At 36.5% G+C, this 19,026-nt stretch overlaps 1 protein-coding gene across 12 annotated transcripts in view; it reads left to right on the top strand.

The window, feature by feature from the left end:
* LOC132103229 (receptor-type tyrosine-protein phosphatase U-like) overlaps positions 1-19,026 on the top strand; it is a 199,738-nt gene that overhangs the window by 108,324 nt on the left and 72,388 nt on the right. For all 12 annotated transcript variants that reach the window (XM_059508167.1, XM_059508164.1, XM_059508163.1 and 9 more), the window contains exons 3-4: positions 1,064-1,335; positions 10,769-10,844. In XM_059508167.1, the coding sequence (XP_059364150.1) occupies positions 1,064-1,335; positions 10,769-10,844 (348 nt within the window). The remainder of the gene's footprint in view (positions 1-1,063; positions 1,336-10,768; positions 10,845-19,026) is intronic.

Genomic DNA, 19,026 nt, shown 5'->3' with positions numbered 1-19,026 from the left:
TTATATATAATTGAAAAGTAGAATGAAACATTTATTGTTTTTATTTTCATCTTTAGAATATCTAGAATATTTATTTCCTTTAAAATTCCTAGGGAATAGAAAATACCTCTAATTGAAGAATCACCCATGTATATGCCTGTTTTGAGTATTTGTGCCTGTTGCCTATACCAACACCTCACAAATTTCTGTGTTTGTACAGAGAAATTTAGCAATTGTCACACTGCGCAGAGACAGAGAGCCTCGAGGCTAAAAAGAGCATGAAAGACATTTTAGTATTCCGCGCTGTGTGTTGTCTCTCTCTCTCTCTGTGCTCTGTATTGAGAGAGTAATGCCAAAATTGTCATCCTTTGTGAACTCACTGAAGGGAGAGATACTCTGTGGAAAGAGACAAATAGACAAACAAGGGCTTTTGAAAAGTAGGAACGGGAAAACTACACTGAAGTTTCTTAGGAGGCTGTAATACAGCAGATATGCTCGGCAGAGAAGCTGGATATTTATTTCCCCCTCAGTCTCTATTATTCTCTCTGAGCTTAGTGTGTATGTGCCCGTTTCCTTAAGCAGTCACTCTATAATATGAACTAAAGCTCTCCACAAATGTTTATAGGCACGCAAAGATATGATTTTGTTTTTACAATATTTCATGTTCTTTCCTTCAGTTGTCTGTTTTATACTATGTTTAATGAACGAACAAAGTCAGAGTGACAAAAATTAAAATTTTGGCATCATTTACTCACCCTCATGTCAGTCCAAACCTGTATGACTTTCTTTTTTCAGACTTAACACAAAAGAAGCATTTTGAACAGCATTGCTTCCCATACAATGGGGACATAGAGTGACTGTTCACTTCCAGGACAAAAGACAAAACAAGCACCATAAAAGTATCATAAAAATGCTTCATTTGACCTGTGTGCAATATTCTATGCCTTCTGAAATCATATGATTGCTTTGAGTGATTGAAATTTAAGACTTTGCTTTAGTTGATATTTGAGAATGTATCTTTGTATGTAATGGCACTGACCTTTGGCTGATTCTTCCCTCTTGCTGTGTTGTCTTCTTCCGCAAGGCTCCTACATGATGGTCAACTCCTCCCAGCATGCAGCGGGGCAGAGGGCACAGCTTCTGCTGCAGACACTAAGTGAAAACGACACGCACTGCGTGCAGTTCAGCTACTTCCTGTACAGCAGAGACGGCCACAGCCCGGGGGCGCTGCAGGTTTATGTGCGGGTCAATGGTGGGCCGCTTGGCATTCCCGTGTGGAACGTCTCTGGCTCACATGGACGACAGTGGCACCAGGTGGAACTGGCAGTCAGCACTTTCTGGCCAAATGAGTACCAGGTGAGCAACATTTTGAATTAGTTACCATGTTTTTGGGCGGAAAGAATGTTTGTGAGTTATTCTTTATTTTTGACATTGATTGATGTCACATTCATTATATTTACATATGTGTTCAAATGTTTCATTTAACAATAGAAGGATTAAACAGTGCTTTTGGATACTATATGATTGTTTTAGAGAGTAACAAGTCAATACCATGGTATAGGTCAAGTATCCTGGTAACTCTACTGGAAAACACAGTTGAAAATTGTAGCTGTTTTATAGAACATGTTAGTTAGATTCCAGCTGGTCTAAACCAAACATTAGCTTGTCTAAGTTGATCATTAGCCACTTCAGGAGGGTCATTAATTGGTCTAGGTTAGTCTCATATATTTATTAGTAGGGGTGTAAGAAAATATCGATACACGTGATCGCAATATTTTGTTTGGCGATAGTGTATCGATTCTCAAAAATGGCTGTGTGACTAATCTACTAATAACTTTCTTGGACCATCCATTGATCAGTATGGACTAGCTCAGGGGTCGGGAACCTATGGCACGCGTGTCAATAGGGAAAAATGCATACTGACGTACATTTTGAGGTAATAACTTCTCATAGTCACACAGCCTGTTAGGAGCTATAAATACTATTAAAGTGTGAGAATTAACCTGCGCTAGTCTACGGATGCGCATGTGAACGCTACACATACTAGGGGCTTCAGATCAAAGCCTCAGCAGTCTAACAGCGCTCATCAATGTCAAAATGACTGAGATGGCCAATCAAATCAAAGTAGGTGGGGTTTACTGTTCACAGAAGCAGAGCGCGAAGTGTCAGTTTAACGTTAAAGAGAGCGAGGTTAGATGAAACTGCAAATCATTTAATATTAGTCAACTTTTAATATGTTTTACAATAGAAATGTTAAATGACTGACAGCCATATCCAGTGATTAAATATTTTCTCAAATATGGCCATTTTGAGAGAGAGGGAGAGGGAGAGAGAGATGTGTAAATAGTAAAACGGTAAAAAAAAAACAGTGGTTAACCAGAAAAATTAAAAATGGCACGTCATGCCATAAGGTTGCGACCCCTGCTCTAAACAAATGAATTCATCATGTTTGCCTTGACGTATGCCATAAATTAGCAATGTGACTGACAACTGTTGTAATCTCAGTGGCAAGCTTAGTAAACTGGTTTTCAACTGCATGCCCATAAAGTTGCTGTGACTCAAAAATAGTATTTCAGAACTCCACCAACCACAGCATACACAGGCAACCCTTTTCCTCACCACGAGGCATTACACAACTGGTGATGGAGACTACTGTCTTATAAGTTATGACCCTTGCACTGTTTAATTAGCATTGATCTTATCATGAATGTAGGTTATTGCTGTAGGGCTTAGACGAACCCACAATATAGACCAAGATAATAGTGTTGACGCGTCTTACTCAACTAGTGACCTAATTTCCCTACTGTACCATTACGTGTGAGACAAGTTACTGCTTACGAAATGACAGCTCATTCACTCCTCCCATGCCGATTGATTGGTGTCAATGGTCAGCCCACCATTGGGTTACACTCTGCTATGGAGGCGTGATCAAGTCAAGTCAGCTATATTTAAATAGGGCTTTATATGATACAGATTGTGTCAAAGGAGCTTTACAGTGTTAAACAGGAAAAAAACGTGTGCTGATAATACAAGAGGACAATAAAAACAGTCAGTTTATAAGTTAAAGTCAGTTCATTGCTGATTCAGTGATGTCATCGTCCAGCTCAATTCAGTTCTCTTCCAGTATTGTCTGTGCAGTCAAGTCAACAGTTTTACCAGAAATTGAGTCCCTTACTAACCAAGCCAAATGTGACAGTGTCAAGGAAACTAAACTCTGTTGCTGACAGAAATGGAGAAAAAAACCTTGGCTCAGTTTGGGGGCCATTGGGCAGTGGGCAGACGCAGTGGGCTTCATCAATAAATAAATTTTCTCCTTTCTGCAAACTCTGCGCAGCTGTCAGAAAGCAATTAAGTTGAGTAGTGTTCACTTCATCGAGAACTGTCAATCTCTCAAACCTAATTAACTTTCACCTGCCAGAGAGTAGATGTGGCCTTCATGTGTAAATAATAGTCCTTGCACCAGTCAACAAGATGTGGAGGTGGAGGGGACATGACCATAGGTGAATTGGTTGTGTTTTTGTACAGCTGCGTGGTCGATTCTGCGTCGCTTTGAATTTTGCAGAGTGCACATAAAGAAAAGATGTTGTTTCTCCATAAACCAAAAAATTCTCCTGGTTAGCATGAGGCTGTCAGCTCTTGTTGGTAGGGTGGTATAACCATCTGGTTAAAACAACATCTTCACTGATAGGTGTTTAACAGTTGCTGTGTATTATTATGAAATATATTGTCTGTACTTTTTTTTAACCATTGCCGTTTTTAGCACTCTATGTGCTCTGAACTGCATATGACTTACACAATTACCCAAATTACATTTCCAAACTTTATTTTCATTTAGGGTCTTTGGCTAATTGAAAACCTAAATTTCAGTTTCAGTGTTTTGGTAAAAAACAACAACAACAACAAAAAAACGGTTTTCTAAAAAATATATAATTCCTACTTTTTAAGATCTTAAAGATGATGTCACAGCTTAGGATAATGGTTGCTAGTTTCTCTGCCATTCATGTTTTTTGTGATTATCTTCTTCTGGATCATTACAATGCTGTCGTATGTCGCTAAACAGCTAGCAAATTAGCTAGCCATATGCCAATTGGCTTGAGGTAATCAAAGGCAGTAAGCTCATGATGATGATTAGCTTGCAAGCTGGCTGAAAAACAATCAAAGTGTTTAATTTGAACATTTTTAGCTTCCTTTATATAATATGTTATGGGACAATTTGCAAACAGATAGCTTTCTCCAGGTGTTATAGACCTTCTTTTTTATTGATAATGGTACACTGTAAAACTCGTTACTCTATAAGAGCACAGACCTTTAGTCTTTCATCATTAACAGTGAAAGAGTGTGTATGCAGAAAGTTATAGACATATTGCCTCTGCATTTGGAAACCAGTGGCTAAATGACTGCCATAATAGTTTGTGCATCTGATGAGACTGAGAGGATGAACTTGCTCCTCTTTCAGCGTGGTTTTCTCACAGCGGGAGTAATCACATTAAATCACACTTTTGTCCTGGAAGATGGCAGACTGTCCTGATCAGTGGTGAAACTAGAGCTGTGCCACAGTCTCAGCAGGTGCAACATCAAGGCTGGTTTGCTAAAACAGATAATTTAAGATCAGTTCTAACATTTGTTATATTTTGAGGCCATTCAGACGATCTCTAATGGCAACAACACTTGACCCTTTAGCAATTGCCGTAATTAAATTCTTAATCTAAAAATGCAAATCCTTATGTCTTTCCAAAACTGTATGCAGTGGCTATCAAGCTCCAGAAGTCAAGTCACCTTTATTTATATTGCACTTTATACAATACAGGCATGGACTACAGTGAAAAAAAAGCATTATGAATGTACTTCATGACTATATTTTAAGTCTTCAAAAGCCACACAATAGGCTTGTGTGAGAAAGCAGTCAAAATTTAATGCATTTTTCACTTACTGCATAAGCACTTTTATTTTTTCCTCTCCGGCCAAAGTTTGCAGATAATAATGGTGTGTCATATTCGGTTTAAATTTAGTGCATTAGTCTTGTGGACTATTATATATATATTTTTATAATGCTTTTAAAAAATATATTTTTAAGCTTGACATCTCCAGGTCACTGTGAACTGTTGCTTTAAGGAAGTACTTAAAAGAAACTACTCTTGTGTTCCACAGAAGAAAAAGCACACAGGTTTGAAAATAAGAGTAAATCCTTGTCCAAGTCTGAGACTATAACGAGAATTAATGGAGCTGTGTGCCCATCTCTGTGTCATTCTGGTCTTCTTCCTGAAACCCATGAGTCAAACCCATGAACTCTGTGAATTAACCTTGAGGAGGTTCTTAGACCTTTGCTTTCAGACTAAATAAACATTTAATCTCAGTCATTTTGCATGACCCCAGTTTGACTTCCAGTGTTGTCTTTTGTGGAATGTTGTTTACTCTCTGCAGCTGAATTTTCCTGTATTCAGGAGTGAGAATGACACCTGTTTCACACTGCAAGCTCAGGCTTTGCATCAGCTTCATGTCAGCGTACCTTCAACTGCAGCTGCAGACTCGTCAGAGTATTCAGACTGGACACAAAAAATGCACCAAAAAAAATAAATAAAAATGCACTGCTCAAGCTTGCGGTGTGACAGTTATTTTTTAAATTGTACAGTGCATTGTAAGGTGCATTTCAAAGCATAATGAATGCATTAAAACTACTTTTATAGTGCATTACATTACTAACTTATGTTAGCAATGTCTGTTAAGACCCTTTCAGCCCAAGGGATTGGAGCCAAACTTGCCAAACAATTGCCTCATCACAATTAACAGGAGAACAAATTGAACAAAACAGAAGGGAAAAGAAACATTGTCCACAATCAGAAAGTAATTGATGAATAAAGAATACGAATAAAGGAGGAAATATCAGCATTAAGTTCTACTTTGTGACTTTGTGCATTTATGTTTCAGCTAGTAAGAAAATAAAATAAAAGTCAAATCCTCACTGATAAGCTTTTAAGATTAGTTCTCCAAGGACAATGTGGCTTTTAGCGATGATGTTCAAATATTATCCAGTGTTTGTATCAGTATCCTGTCTACGTAGCTCATTTGAGTGATTGCTTTAGTTAAAGAAGTCCACTTCTCTTGAGAACATGGGGACTTTGCTTTCATAGGAGGAAGTGAGTGCTAAGAGATCAGTGAAACCATACCCTGTGTTTCCCCTGAGCTGAAATCATTAAACTGATTATTTTCATGAAATTAAATCCTTTATTCATATAACAAGGCCACCCAGGCCAAAACTCTATTTGGAATCAGCTAATAGCCTGTTTGTTTAACTCTTGTTTTGCCTCATAATAAAGGGTTTCATAGAAAACAATGTTTTTTCCTCATAATTGTAGTGAATAGTTTTAGGGTAATAGATTTCGGATAAACAATCTCACAGGTTGATTATTTTGACAATGCATTGTCCACATCAGTGGCTTCTTATTGCCTAAATTGAATTTGTCATAATTATGCTCTTTTATTCAAGTAAACACTATGAAAGAATGGAAAGAGGGAGGAATCACCTAGAGTTTGAAATATTTGCGTTGAATTTTCCCCGTATGCCATGCTTGCTCATATATTTCTGCTGTTATTGGTGAAGGTGTAATAGATAGTGGGAACTTGTTATCAAATATTAAAGATGTTATCGGGCCTGCCAGGACTGCCAAAAAGAATCTAGCTTCAGCCAAACTGCACCTCTCCCTCTGTATCGTTCTCTCTCTCGCTCAGTTCTGTCTCACTGGCTTCCAATTAAATGCACATCACATCACCAAATCTGTGTCTGTGTATTTCTCTCTCCGCCATGTTGCACAACAAAGCTGAAGCTATGAAAGAGTAATTGAACCTGACACATTTTGTAAGAAAAGGCACAAGAGTGTAAATAATAAAAATTGATTGTGGGTAGAAGAAAGAAATGGAAGAATTAAGAAGATCTTAGGTCAGATCCATTAAAGGGGTGGTTCACTGGTTTGTTTCTAGGCTAGAATGTGTTATTGGGGTGCAACAATAAAACATGTATACATTTTCACATAATTTACATAATGCTCTGACCGCTCTCTGAGAAACATGCTGATCATTTCCTGCTTTTATGAAGCTGGATTGGTTAGCTAGCCCAGTGTGTTGTGATTGGCTATACCGCCTCTAGTGCGCGTCTAAATGTCCGGCCCCTCACCTCAGCAGCATGTGCTCCGGTTGTATTGTAAACAACGGCGTTGTTAATATCACTTATCAGTTTGAGCCCGATTGAGAAGCAGAGGATATTATTGAAGATGATCGTGCAGAACCCGTGCAAGCACGGCTTTTAATGGTAGGCCTATGCTTTTTGTTTGTTGTTGTCTCATTCTTTAGATACGCTATTATTTGTAAATGCTACTGCTTTTGTAAGCTTTTAATGTACAGTTTTATCCCGATTAAAGCTTTAATACAGTACGACAACTGCACGTGCATCCATGTTTAATGCTTCTCATAGCTGTGAAAATAAGTGTATAATTGGAACAGTTCATTGTTGGAGCTGAGCTGAGAGAGAGCCGAGCAGAGCACAACGACGCGAGGAACATTATTAAGAATTTTGAATCCATTAGAATCGTTAGAAGACAGAATCACAATACATATATTAAGATTAGAATTTTACGTGCACCTCTAGTTTTCTCTTCCTCTTCTCTAAAGCAGCGCAAACAGTTTTTTTTTTGTATTTTTGTCTTTCCTCATGATGGCTTGGTTCTAGAGCCGTACACGGCTGTTTTGGAATGGCCAATCGAAAAAAGATTATTTTTTAGATCCAGATGGTGTAGTTACAACATCTACCAGCAGAAGCTAATTGGACCAAATTAATCAGCCAAACCTCAACCCTTTGTTCAGGATTGAATAATTCTGAGGAGAGCTTGTCCTTGTTAGAGAGCCTGGTTTATTTGTGTCTGTCCTCCTTGATTGCGGTCCTTCACATCTTCCTTCCCTCTCTCTCTCTCTCTCTCTCTCTCTCTGTCTCGGTGTCTCTGCTTGAGCTGCTTATTCATCTTCTCATCAACCTCCAAATTTTACTTTGTGCATTTTGACCTTTTTTAACTGGTGCGTCTAGCTGATTAGCTCTTTTTTATGCTTATAATGTGGATTTAAGAATAAATATAAGCCATGTAATGTAGCTACTCTATATAAATACTGCAGTTTGAAGTCAGGTGTAACAGTGAGTGCATCAGAAACGAGGTGGAGGCTTCAAGTGCAGTATATAAATTTAATAAAACATTGCAACAAGATTGAATCCAGGCATCAAGGAAAAAATCCAACACATCTGATTCTGGAACAAAAGGCAACACTGGCAGAGGATGACTGAAAACAACTCACAGCACATCCACAGGCAACAAGACCAGTCAAAGAACACAGAAAACACAAGGGCTTATACAGTATACAATAATAATAGACAACCATAATAATAATAATTAACAACACACTATTAAGAACAATCAAACCAATGACAAGGGGAACACAAAAGCCAAGTAACATAAGATAGGAGTCATGACATCAGGTTTTAGAATTTATGAAATTAGATCATAATAGTCATAATGGTAATTAGTAGTTGAATCGGACAGTCATGCATCATATATTGTAGGAAAAGTAGGATACATGAAGCATATTTGTTTCAATTGCAAAATATAGTTACATAAAACCAGGTACAATTTATTGTAATTCTGCAATTGGCATTGAAAATATTATAATAGAGTTATTTATAAAAATTTTAAATAGATTCACACTTTTCAACCAGATTGATTGTTAGTTATTTAATAATAATAATAATAATAATAATAATTAAAATTATAATTAATATTAACTACAACAAAACCAACATTATTATTATCAGTAGTAGTAGTATTTCATTAAGAGTTAAGAATTGTGGTCATACTTTAGGAATTACTGTGCATTTTTGGACACTGTAAACATTAAAAAGGGTGATAAAGTAAAATCAATTGATCTCTAGTGATAAGTTTATTATTATTATTTTTAATATTATTATTATTATTATTATTGATTGCACTTATTTATCTTTCTGGCTTGTTAATTGGAAAAACACAAATGCACACGCTGACATATACCTGTTTTGAACCATTAATGCACTGCTATTATAACATACGATTCAACTAAGCCTTGCATTTCCATAATCAGAAAGCCTCCTCACTATTTTTTTATATGTCCATCATAAATCAGAGACATTTGTTCCATGTATATTCTCCAGGGGGAAGTAGTCACTGATTAGAAAATGTGATACAGGTAGAGGATTTTAATAGTGTAAGAGCACTTCTGTATAGAAATATGTGATTTTGTCTTTTGTTTCGGGGCGTGGACGACGTGTAAGCAGTGGCACACCTGTGAAATGGTGGGGAAAAGTCGAAAACACATTTTTGTGTAATCTCCCATTGTATCATCTTGCAGGTCTGCTGTCGGTTTATTGTGGTTATATGGCAGTCCTTTCCAACAGGAGATTAAAGTTGAGTTACTGAGCCTGCTGTCTGGAGTCACTTTCCTCCTCTTTTCCCGCAAAGCACATTGTGTTTTTAGATCCGTCTGAGACTTTACATCCATCTTGACGTATTTAGGCGCCAATGGAGGTTAAGGCAGGTTTAGGAGGATTTTGTAACATTGAGTAGTATTTGTGAAAGTGTGAAAGCAGTATTTCATTGTGCTCCATCAACAAATTTTTTTTAAGTGCAGTTCATCATTTGAGATAACTTTTAAAGGAAAAAATGATGGCAACGATTCATTTATGTCCACTGTTAGAAATTAAATAAATAATGTGAACAGTTGAAAACTTTAAAGAGAGTTCCTGAAGTTAAAGAAAAACCCTTTTATGATTGAAAACAGAACATTCGGTCATAACTGTGATTTGCTTGGTTACTGGACAGTAAACAAAAATCGTTTATTTTTTTTGAAGCAATAACTTTAAGCGTGGGCAGCCAAGCAGACCACTGTTGTGAAGAGCAAACATGGCCTCCATACTTGATCTCACGACTGTCCTTTGCACAGTATTGATTTATGAGCACCTTATGCTCACATTATGAGCTGGTGCGAATGCGTGTGTGCAGCATGCCGAATGAGAGCCATGTGTCATAGTGCATGCAGGCCTCCTGATGAAGCCATTATTTCCTTTAGGCCTCACGGCCCCTTAGAGAAGTTGGCATCTGTTTTCTCTCTCTTTTATCATTCTTTTTACTTGCTTTGACATCCTTTTTCTTGTTTTTTGTTCTCTCAATGACTGTCAAAACTCAAAATGCCAAAACGAATAATGATGCATTTTGCTTGCTTTCTCCCTGCTTGACAGGATCGTCCCGTTCTGCCTAGTTTTCTCTCATTATTTCTTTATTTCATTATTTAGTTAATGTAAGCTTAATGAAAAACATTGAAAATGTCAGACAGTGGTTAAAATCTAGAGCAGACTTTTGTGAGTTTAATAAATACCACTTGGTGCTCATGAATATACAAGGCATCACTCACTAAATCAAAAAATTATTTACACTGTACATTTTAAATACACTGCAACAATATTTTCTTATTTGATCTTATTTAACATGTAAATAGCCTTAATGTAAGTTTTTACTTGAGGCAGAATGGATTAAGAGAATGGACTATTTGAGCAAGATGTGACTTTAGAAAATATATCTTGAATTAAGAGAGTTTTCCCATTTGCAAGAGTTTCTGCTGTGTACAATCATTGTAATTACACTACTTCATGCAAATGCTAAAGCTACTCAATTGAAAGCCCAAATAAATTTTTGCAGGTTATGTTTACCTCTCTTTTTGTTTTCAGATATTGCTGGAGGCGACTGTGGACCGCAAAGGCTACATTGCAGTTGATGACATACTCCTGTTGAACTACCCCTGTTGTGAGTAGCATATAACTGTCATTATAGTGTGGGAGTTTGTTTAAACAGCATGGAAATGTGAAGGACTGTACAAATGCTGGGATCACATTAACCCTTTCAGGGATGTAATATTGTTGTCTGTCCAGGGCTGGAATAGGACAAAAAAATCGGCCCTGGCATTTTTTGGTCCAGGTGGCCCACAACACTATATATATATATATATATATATATATATATATATATATATATATATATATATATATAATGGTAAAAAGATTCACAATATTACTGCTTTTGCTTTATTTTAATCAAATAAATGCAGGCTTGGTGAGCAGAGGATCATTAAAAAAAAAACTTAAAGATCTACTGTTCAAAAGTTTTAAATTACCTTCTGCTCACAAAGCCTGCATTTATATATATATATATATATATATATATATATATATATATATATATATATATATATATATATAAAAATGCAGGCTTTGTGAGCAGAAGGTAATTTAAAACTTTTGAACAGTAGATCTTTAAGTTTTTTTTTTAATGATCCTCTGCTCACCAAGCCTGCATTTATTTGATTAAAATAAAGCAAAAGCAGTAATATTGTGAATCTTTTTACCATTTAAAATAACTGTTTTCTATTTGAATGTGTTTTAAAATGTAATTTATTCCTGTGATTTTAAGCATCATTACTCCAGTCATGATCCTTCAGAAATCATTCAAATATTCTGATTTGCTGCTCAAAACACATTTATTTCTACTATTATGTTGAAAACAGCTGAGTAGATTTTTTTTTTCAGATTTCTTTGATGAATAGAAAGTTCAGAAGAACAGAATTTATCTGAAATATTTTTTTTGTAACATTATAAATGTCTTTATCATCATTTTTGATCAATTTAAATCATCCTTGCTAAATAAAATTATTATTTCCTATAATTTCCCAAATTTTATATATATATATATACAGGGGCGAAAATCTCATCTAAATGTTGGGGGGGACAATAAACATAACATTTCCCACGAGCAAGTTTTGAAGGGGACACCAATAAAACAGGCAAGATTGTACTTGTGTACAGAGAGGAAAGCCTTACTATTGCATGGAGAACGTTCCATTATCCTTCTTCTCAAAGTTTCTTTCTGGTTCAATGAAAAAGCTGACTAAATTGACCAAAACATTCTGCAAAACATTTTTTTTTTGCAATGTTTTTGAAGTTGTTTACAAAATCAAGCCACCAAAATACAATGGAATTTGAACTTAACTTCAACTTTTATTTATTTGTATAGCACATTTAATAGCAATGTTGTTGCTTCACAGTTATAATTAAAACATGCATATATAAAAACATTTGCCATGCCTAGCAAAATGAAGGCATACACACTCTTAGACATACATCCTCACACAACTGTATAGTGAGATCGGTATAGATGTGAAAGAGGGGAAAAAACAAAAAATAATTATTTATTACGTCAATGACTGATTTGTTCAAAAAGTGGATTCATTCAGTAAGGAAACACCTCCTCATTGTGTTTCTCAAAATTAGTGCTGTTACTGCTGTAGATTAGTTTTCAACTTTTTTCGTTGGTGAAATAGAGCTAAAACAGGCAATATGGTGCCTAAAATGCACTTAATATTAACTTATTGTTTATTAAATTTTTATACAAATCTAAATCACATTTGTTATGCTAATATCTGGAGAACAACTGCACTCTTATTGTGATGTTATATTAGATTGACTATATTAAATGAAGTAAACCGACTAAATCATAGTGAACGCGGGAAAATCTAAATGCGCACCCGCGCTAATCTAATCTAACGTACAAGACTGTGTGTATGTCGGTGGTGAGGTGAGATGAAAATGGGAGCAGGCAGTGGACCAAAGCAATGTGAGGCATAGCAGGGAGAACTCGAGATGTTTAAAACTTTTTTTGTTGTTGTTGCTCCGTTTGCATTTGTATTGTTTTACTACTTTCACAATTAGTTTAACTATATATCATTATATTATTTACAATACACATATTTCAATTATATTTTAGAGGGGGACAACCCTCAGATAGGGGGGGTCCGGACCCCCCCGACCCCCCCGCGATTTCCGCCTATGTATATATATATATATATATATATATACTGACTCCAAGCTTTTAAATAGTATATATATATTTTAAGAATAAAACATCAGGTCTGACAATATCGTATATTATTTTATTTAAATCTGGCTTTATTCGCATTGGCCCATGGAAACCTCTATGAACACACTAGACTTGACTTGGCCAAAAAATCACGGGGAACGAATTTACATTCTATTTAAAAGTGTTAACATATTCTACATTCATTAGGATAGGTTAGATGCCTGCCTCTGTTTTCGAGTCCCTATCAAGCACTTTACCAATTCAACTACTCTCTTCTCCTCCTGCCTGGCTCTTTGGCCTGCATCACACACAGCAGGGCAAGCCTGTTCTTGATAAATCTGCTGTGAAAACATGGGAAAAAAACGATGAGGAAATAGTTGGGGTGATGCGCTCTTTATATAGGCGGAGCAAAATACTTCATCACTCCGTCTATAGTGCATTGTGATTGGATGTTTACACTGTCAATGCATGTCCCTGCATGAAGGTCCTCGGCAAAAAAAAAAAAAAAAAAAATTCTGTTGGCCCCGGTGTATATATATATATATATATATATATTTATTTTGTTTAATAACAATATTTACTCATTTGTTTCACATAAATTTATATAAATACATCAGTATAAGTACTGGTATCTATGATACTTGCCTTTATTCATTGTCAAAAGATGCTATTAATTAAGTATTTAAAATATACTGCCTTTATGCTGTTCCTATGATAATTTGGATATTCAATGTAAAAATATATTTGATTACAAATTTTAGGTGCAATTCATGATTAATCATTAACTACAGAAAGAAATTGATTCATTAAGTTGACTGCTCTTGCAGAATAAGCTATTGGGTGTTATTCTGGGCCCTATGTTAACGATCTTAATGCAAAGTGTAAAGCGCACGGCGCAGGTGCACTCAGGGCGTGTCCAAATATATATATATAATATATATAATATAATATATTTAGCCTACAAAAAAAATTCTTATGCATTGCAATCCTTTAATTTTTAATATTTGGCTTGTTCGTATGCTGCTGTGCGTGCCCTGTGTTTAATAAGCAGCGTGTATGCTCTTTAAATAACAAAAAAAAAAAACACTGGGCCAGACTTTAGACCATGTTTGAGCTGGTATATGGTGCAGTCTATTTTCAGCTCCTTAAAACAGCAATGCACCTGAACACACCTCTTTTTTAGACCAGCACACCCATGGGCGCAAAAATGAGCGCAAATGCATTGGCTAATTAAACGACGTGGCGCTGGACGAGAAAATTCGAACAGCGTTGGACTGAAACTAGCAAACACACTTGCGTCGCATTGCGCCGGGTGAATTATAGGGCCCTCTGTGTTAATGACCTGCTGGATGCACATTATCCCACTTATTACATACCTCAGAATTTCATGACTGACCAATCAGAATCAAGTATAACAGTTGACAGCACTAATATATAATAAATAATAAATAATAATATATAATAAATTATATTAAATGTTAATTAAATGTAGGCCTATATTTCCGACATGCATTCTAGAAATTATCATCCATCATTGACAAAATTCAGATAGTTCAACCACTAGTTTATAGTAGCTTTTATAACCCAAAACGTACTTCTTTCAGCTGTGACACATCAAGATTTACATTGCTCTTATATAGAGTACAGCTTTCTCAAATTCATCTGCCTATGCAGGTCCAGTTCTGCACATATTCTCCTGATGGATCTGTAAGCACACATAATTTTGATATCAAAGACATGTTTGTACCCAAATTCACCTTTCATCCTTGTTTCAGTCTCTACACTGGCTTTTGGCTTTCAGCTCAGAAGGGTACAGCAACATTGTTACTTTGATGATGAAAAGATCTAGTCTCTGTCTTGTGTGAAAAGTCTCAGGAACAAGTTTTTTTATGTTGCCCCATCACACTTCATTTCAATTTTAAGTCTGCTTTATAAGCTTATACAGCGTCTGTATCATGATTTTGTAATATTAATGATTCATCAGTGCAAACTCCAAGGAAGTTTGTAATTTGGATAATGTTAACCAACAGCCAAATAACTATTTAGTCAACTAAATGAGACCGAATGATACATGTAACTGATTTTCTCAGGAGGAAAATCTAAGCAGTAAAAGACTTAAGCAAGTCTCCATTTATACTCCATATTGTTTTCTGTGGTATATCAGCTAGTTCAGTTATTATTTTTATGTCTGTGCTACTGTTCAACATTTATTATGCTATGCTTGCATCAGTATGCTGCATATGTACTGCATTAGTTAGTGGGAACATGAACCCTGCTGGCTTCTGGCATGCTGAGATAGCCTGCTAGCTGCCGGACATTGTAGAAAACAAACAGATCAGAGTATGGACGAGTTGTTGTGATGGAGTGTGTGATGTGTTCGGCCCTCCAGTGCAGTGAAGTCTCTGAGTGTACGGAGCTGTGATGTCTTTTATTGCCGAAGGGAAGAGTAGAAATCCTTTAAACTCCCCTAATCCAGCAGAGCTAGACATTTAATATGCCGACTGAAGACTGGAAGTTAATGTTGTAAAGACTTGAATCATTTATATAATTTCTTCTTCACCAGCCACCTATAATTTAGTTTAAAAAGGTGCTAATGTGCTGTAAATCATTGTCATTCTTTTCAGCTTTTTGAAATTAGCTTGTATATTATTAAAGTAAGATTTATTTTTATTTATTTATTTTTTTAATTAATACTTTTTCATTAATCAAAGACAAACATTTTATTCAAAAGTGACAGTAAGGTCATTTGTTATAAAAGATTTGTTTCAAATAAATGCTGTAGAACCTTATTGATCAAAGAATTCTGAAAAATCTTGTTTTTCACAAAAATTTTAAGCAGCACAACCATTTTCAACATTGATAATAATAATAAATGTTTGAGCACAAAATTAGCATATTATCTTCTCTCTCTCTCTAACATTTCAACTTGTATTTATATTTTACAATATTACTGTTTTACTGTATTGATTAAATAAAACCAGCTTTGGTGAGTATAAGACTGCAAGTAACAACAGAAAGCAGCTAATAAATATGTCTTTGTAAAGTTCTCATGGTACCAAAATTTCAGTATTCTGTATCAATACCAGTGAAAATCCACAGTTCTTAATATGTATTTCAGTACCAAAGCACAATACAAAAAAATGCTAATAAAATTTTTTGACTATACTTTAATTTAATCCAAACTGTCTACATATTTAATTTTATAGGCCTTTTGAATTTTAAAGCCAAGAATAACAAAGTTAACAAAAAAACGGTCCATTTGTACATTCTCTAACACACATATTTTAGATTCACAATTCATTTAAAGGCCTCTGGTGTGTAAAAATAGTAATGGCAGCTTTCACTGGCCAAGGCCCACCCATAAGGCCGTTTGACCGACATGTCCAACAACCAATCACAGATCATTTCGTTCATCGTCACGTTTTGAGGCGTTGAAATGTTGCCACAATAACAACTCTCGGACATATTTTTAAGATTCTATGCCGCAAACATTAAATATTTCACATCCTTTTGGAAATCCAGCTTTTAGTTGACCCTGATGCGCACTTGTCATTACAGTTGTAAACACGGCTGCCTTCTTTTTTCGTGAGGGGGTTTGGCACCACGGTATCTTTGTTTCCCAGTGGAACAATTAAAGAATGCGACACACGTCTCGTGGAAATCCTGTAGAATTCAACCAATCTAATGACGACTTCGAGACTCCTGAAGTGTTTCCACTTGTGTGTCCCATATGCATCAGACATTTATCCAACGGTTCGTGGGTGTGACGTCTGAGGCTGAGATTACGCTTATGCTAGCGATTAACTACTCTGACAACAGCATTTATTTCAATCCGAAATTCAAATTAAAATATTGAATAATATTCATATTCCCACAGCCTTGCACTCTATTTGTGGTGGCACATATATGCAAATCCACTGCTCAGTGAAAGTAACATGACATTCAGCCAAATATGGTGACCCATACTCAGAATTCGTGCTCTGCATTTAACCCATCCAAAGTGCACACACACAGAGCAGTGAACACACACACACACACACACACACACACACACACACACACACACACACACACACACACACACACACACACACACACACACACACACACACACACACACACACACACACACACACACACACACACACACACACAGTGGGCAGCCATTTATGCTGCGGCGCCCGGGGAGCAGTTGGGGGTTCGATGCTTTGCTCAAGGGCACCTAAGTCATGGTATTGCAGGCCCGAGATTCGAACCCACAACTCTAGGGTTAGGAGTCAAACTCTCTAACCACTAGGCCACGACTTCCCAGACAGACATCACAGGCATTACAGGCAAGATGAAATAAAAATTACTTCCATAATTTTCTGAAGACAGTGGGTTTCCTTTAGAAATACAGTGATATAAAAACACCCGCAGTGGGTTTCGACTTTGACATGTGCAGTGCTCATGTTTATTCAACAAAGTCAAAGCCTTTTGGAAAATCTATTTGTGGTGGTCAGTTTTGATATTGTGGTGGACCACAACAAATAAATCAATGTATGGGAAAAACAATGAAACTTACCTGCTTGAACGCTTTCATTTGTTCTGGGTGTCTGTCTTTAAAGTGTTTTGTTAGTTTGGTGTGTTTCCTCCTTTTGAGGTTGCCACGTCTCAGTGCTTTTTTGAAGAGAGCGCATCTTCGCACCTTTCGGATAGCGTATCAAGAGATGGATTGACCGGGTACTCGGTACCACGGTACTTAAAAAAAACCTGGTACCATAATTAGGGTTGGGTATCGTTTAAATTTGAACGATTCCGAGTCCGATTCCGATTCCTTGTTTCGATTCCGGTTCCCAACGATTCTCGATTCCGATTCTTTTAAGAGTCAGGGTCAAAAAAAGGTTAGCTGCCTCAATGTTGGCGCAAGACATATTATTTTTTGTATGTATTGTTTTACTTACCGGATTCGGACTGCAGTGTAGTCACTGCGGTGCCAGGCTGGGGGTCGGAGCCAGAGGAAGAGGCAGCGGAGGACGGTCGGCGCAGCGCGTCAAATACAGGGCACACATTTACTTGCACTCCATAACATGACTTATCATGTTTGACGTGCACCCTCCTATGCACGAAACAATCTTGCTGCAAATGTTGCATTTTGCCGAGATTTCGTTTTGTTTCGAAAAGTGAAGCCACACTTTGGACCGCCGACGCACGCTGTCCATGTTCGATCGCTCGTTATACCAAAACTTCCGGTGGATGCTTCTTCGTTGGTGTTCAGCGCTTTCTTCTTCCGGTCAGCGCCGGGCGGACTGTGAATAAAAACTTTTTTTTCTCTTTCTTTTAAGCTTTAGGAATCGAAACTAGGAATCGAAATTAATACTTTTGAACTATCCGGGAAAATCGCAAAGCTAGTCCCGGTTCCACTCGATACTCAAGTCAAGTCAAGTCATTTTATTTGTATAGCACATTTAACCGAACAACAGTTGACCCAAAGTGCTTTACAGGTTAAAACAGGGAAGGCAGAAACAATATGCCTTGACAATACATAAAAATGAGTACAAGACTCCTTGAATACACTTAAATAATTGAATAAAACATAAACATAAATTATAAGGCTATAGAATATAAAATATCAAAAACTACTAAAAAAAAAAAAAAAAAAAAAATTTTAAAGAGAATTAAAAGCAAGAGAGTAAAAGTATGTTTTCAGATTTGTCTTAAAACTGGCAATTGTATTACAGGACTTAATATGAAGTGGGAGGGAGTTCCAGAGTTTAGGAGCTATTACAGAAAAAGCTCTGTCCCCTATGGTTTTAAGACGTGTCTTGGGGATAGCAAGTAGCTGTTGGGTTGTAGACCTGAGTGGTCGGGCGGCAGAATAAGTAGACAAAAGCTCAGAAATATACAAAGGGGCTTGACCTTGTAGAGCTTTAAAAACGAAAAGTAAGATTTTAAAATCGATTCTGAATTTCACTGGTAACCAGTGGAGCTCAGCCAAAACTGGGGTTATGTGCTCACACTTTTTGGTGCCTGTGAGGAGTCTTGCAGCAGCATTCTGGACTAACTGAAGTCTATTTAAATTATGTTTGGTTAGACC

Source organism: Carassius carassius, chromosome 24 (assembly GCF_963082965.1).
Source record: "Carassius carassius chromosome 24, fCarCar2.1, whole genome shotgun sequence".
NCBI classification, from domain to species: domain Eukaryota; kingdom Metazoa; phylum Chordata; class Actinopteri; order Cypriniformes; family Cyprinidae; genus Carassius; species Carassius carassius.
Note: the sequence above shows the minus strand (reverse complement) of the source record. Positions and strands in the feature narration are given on the sequence as shown.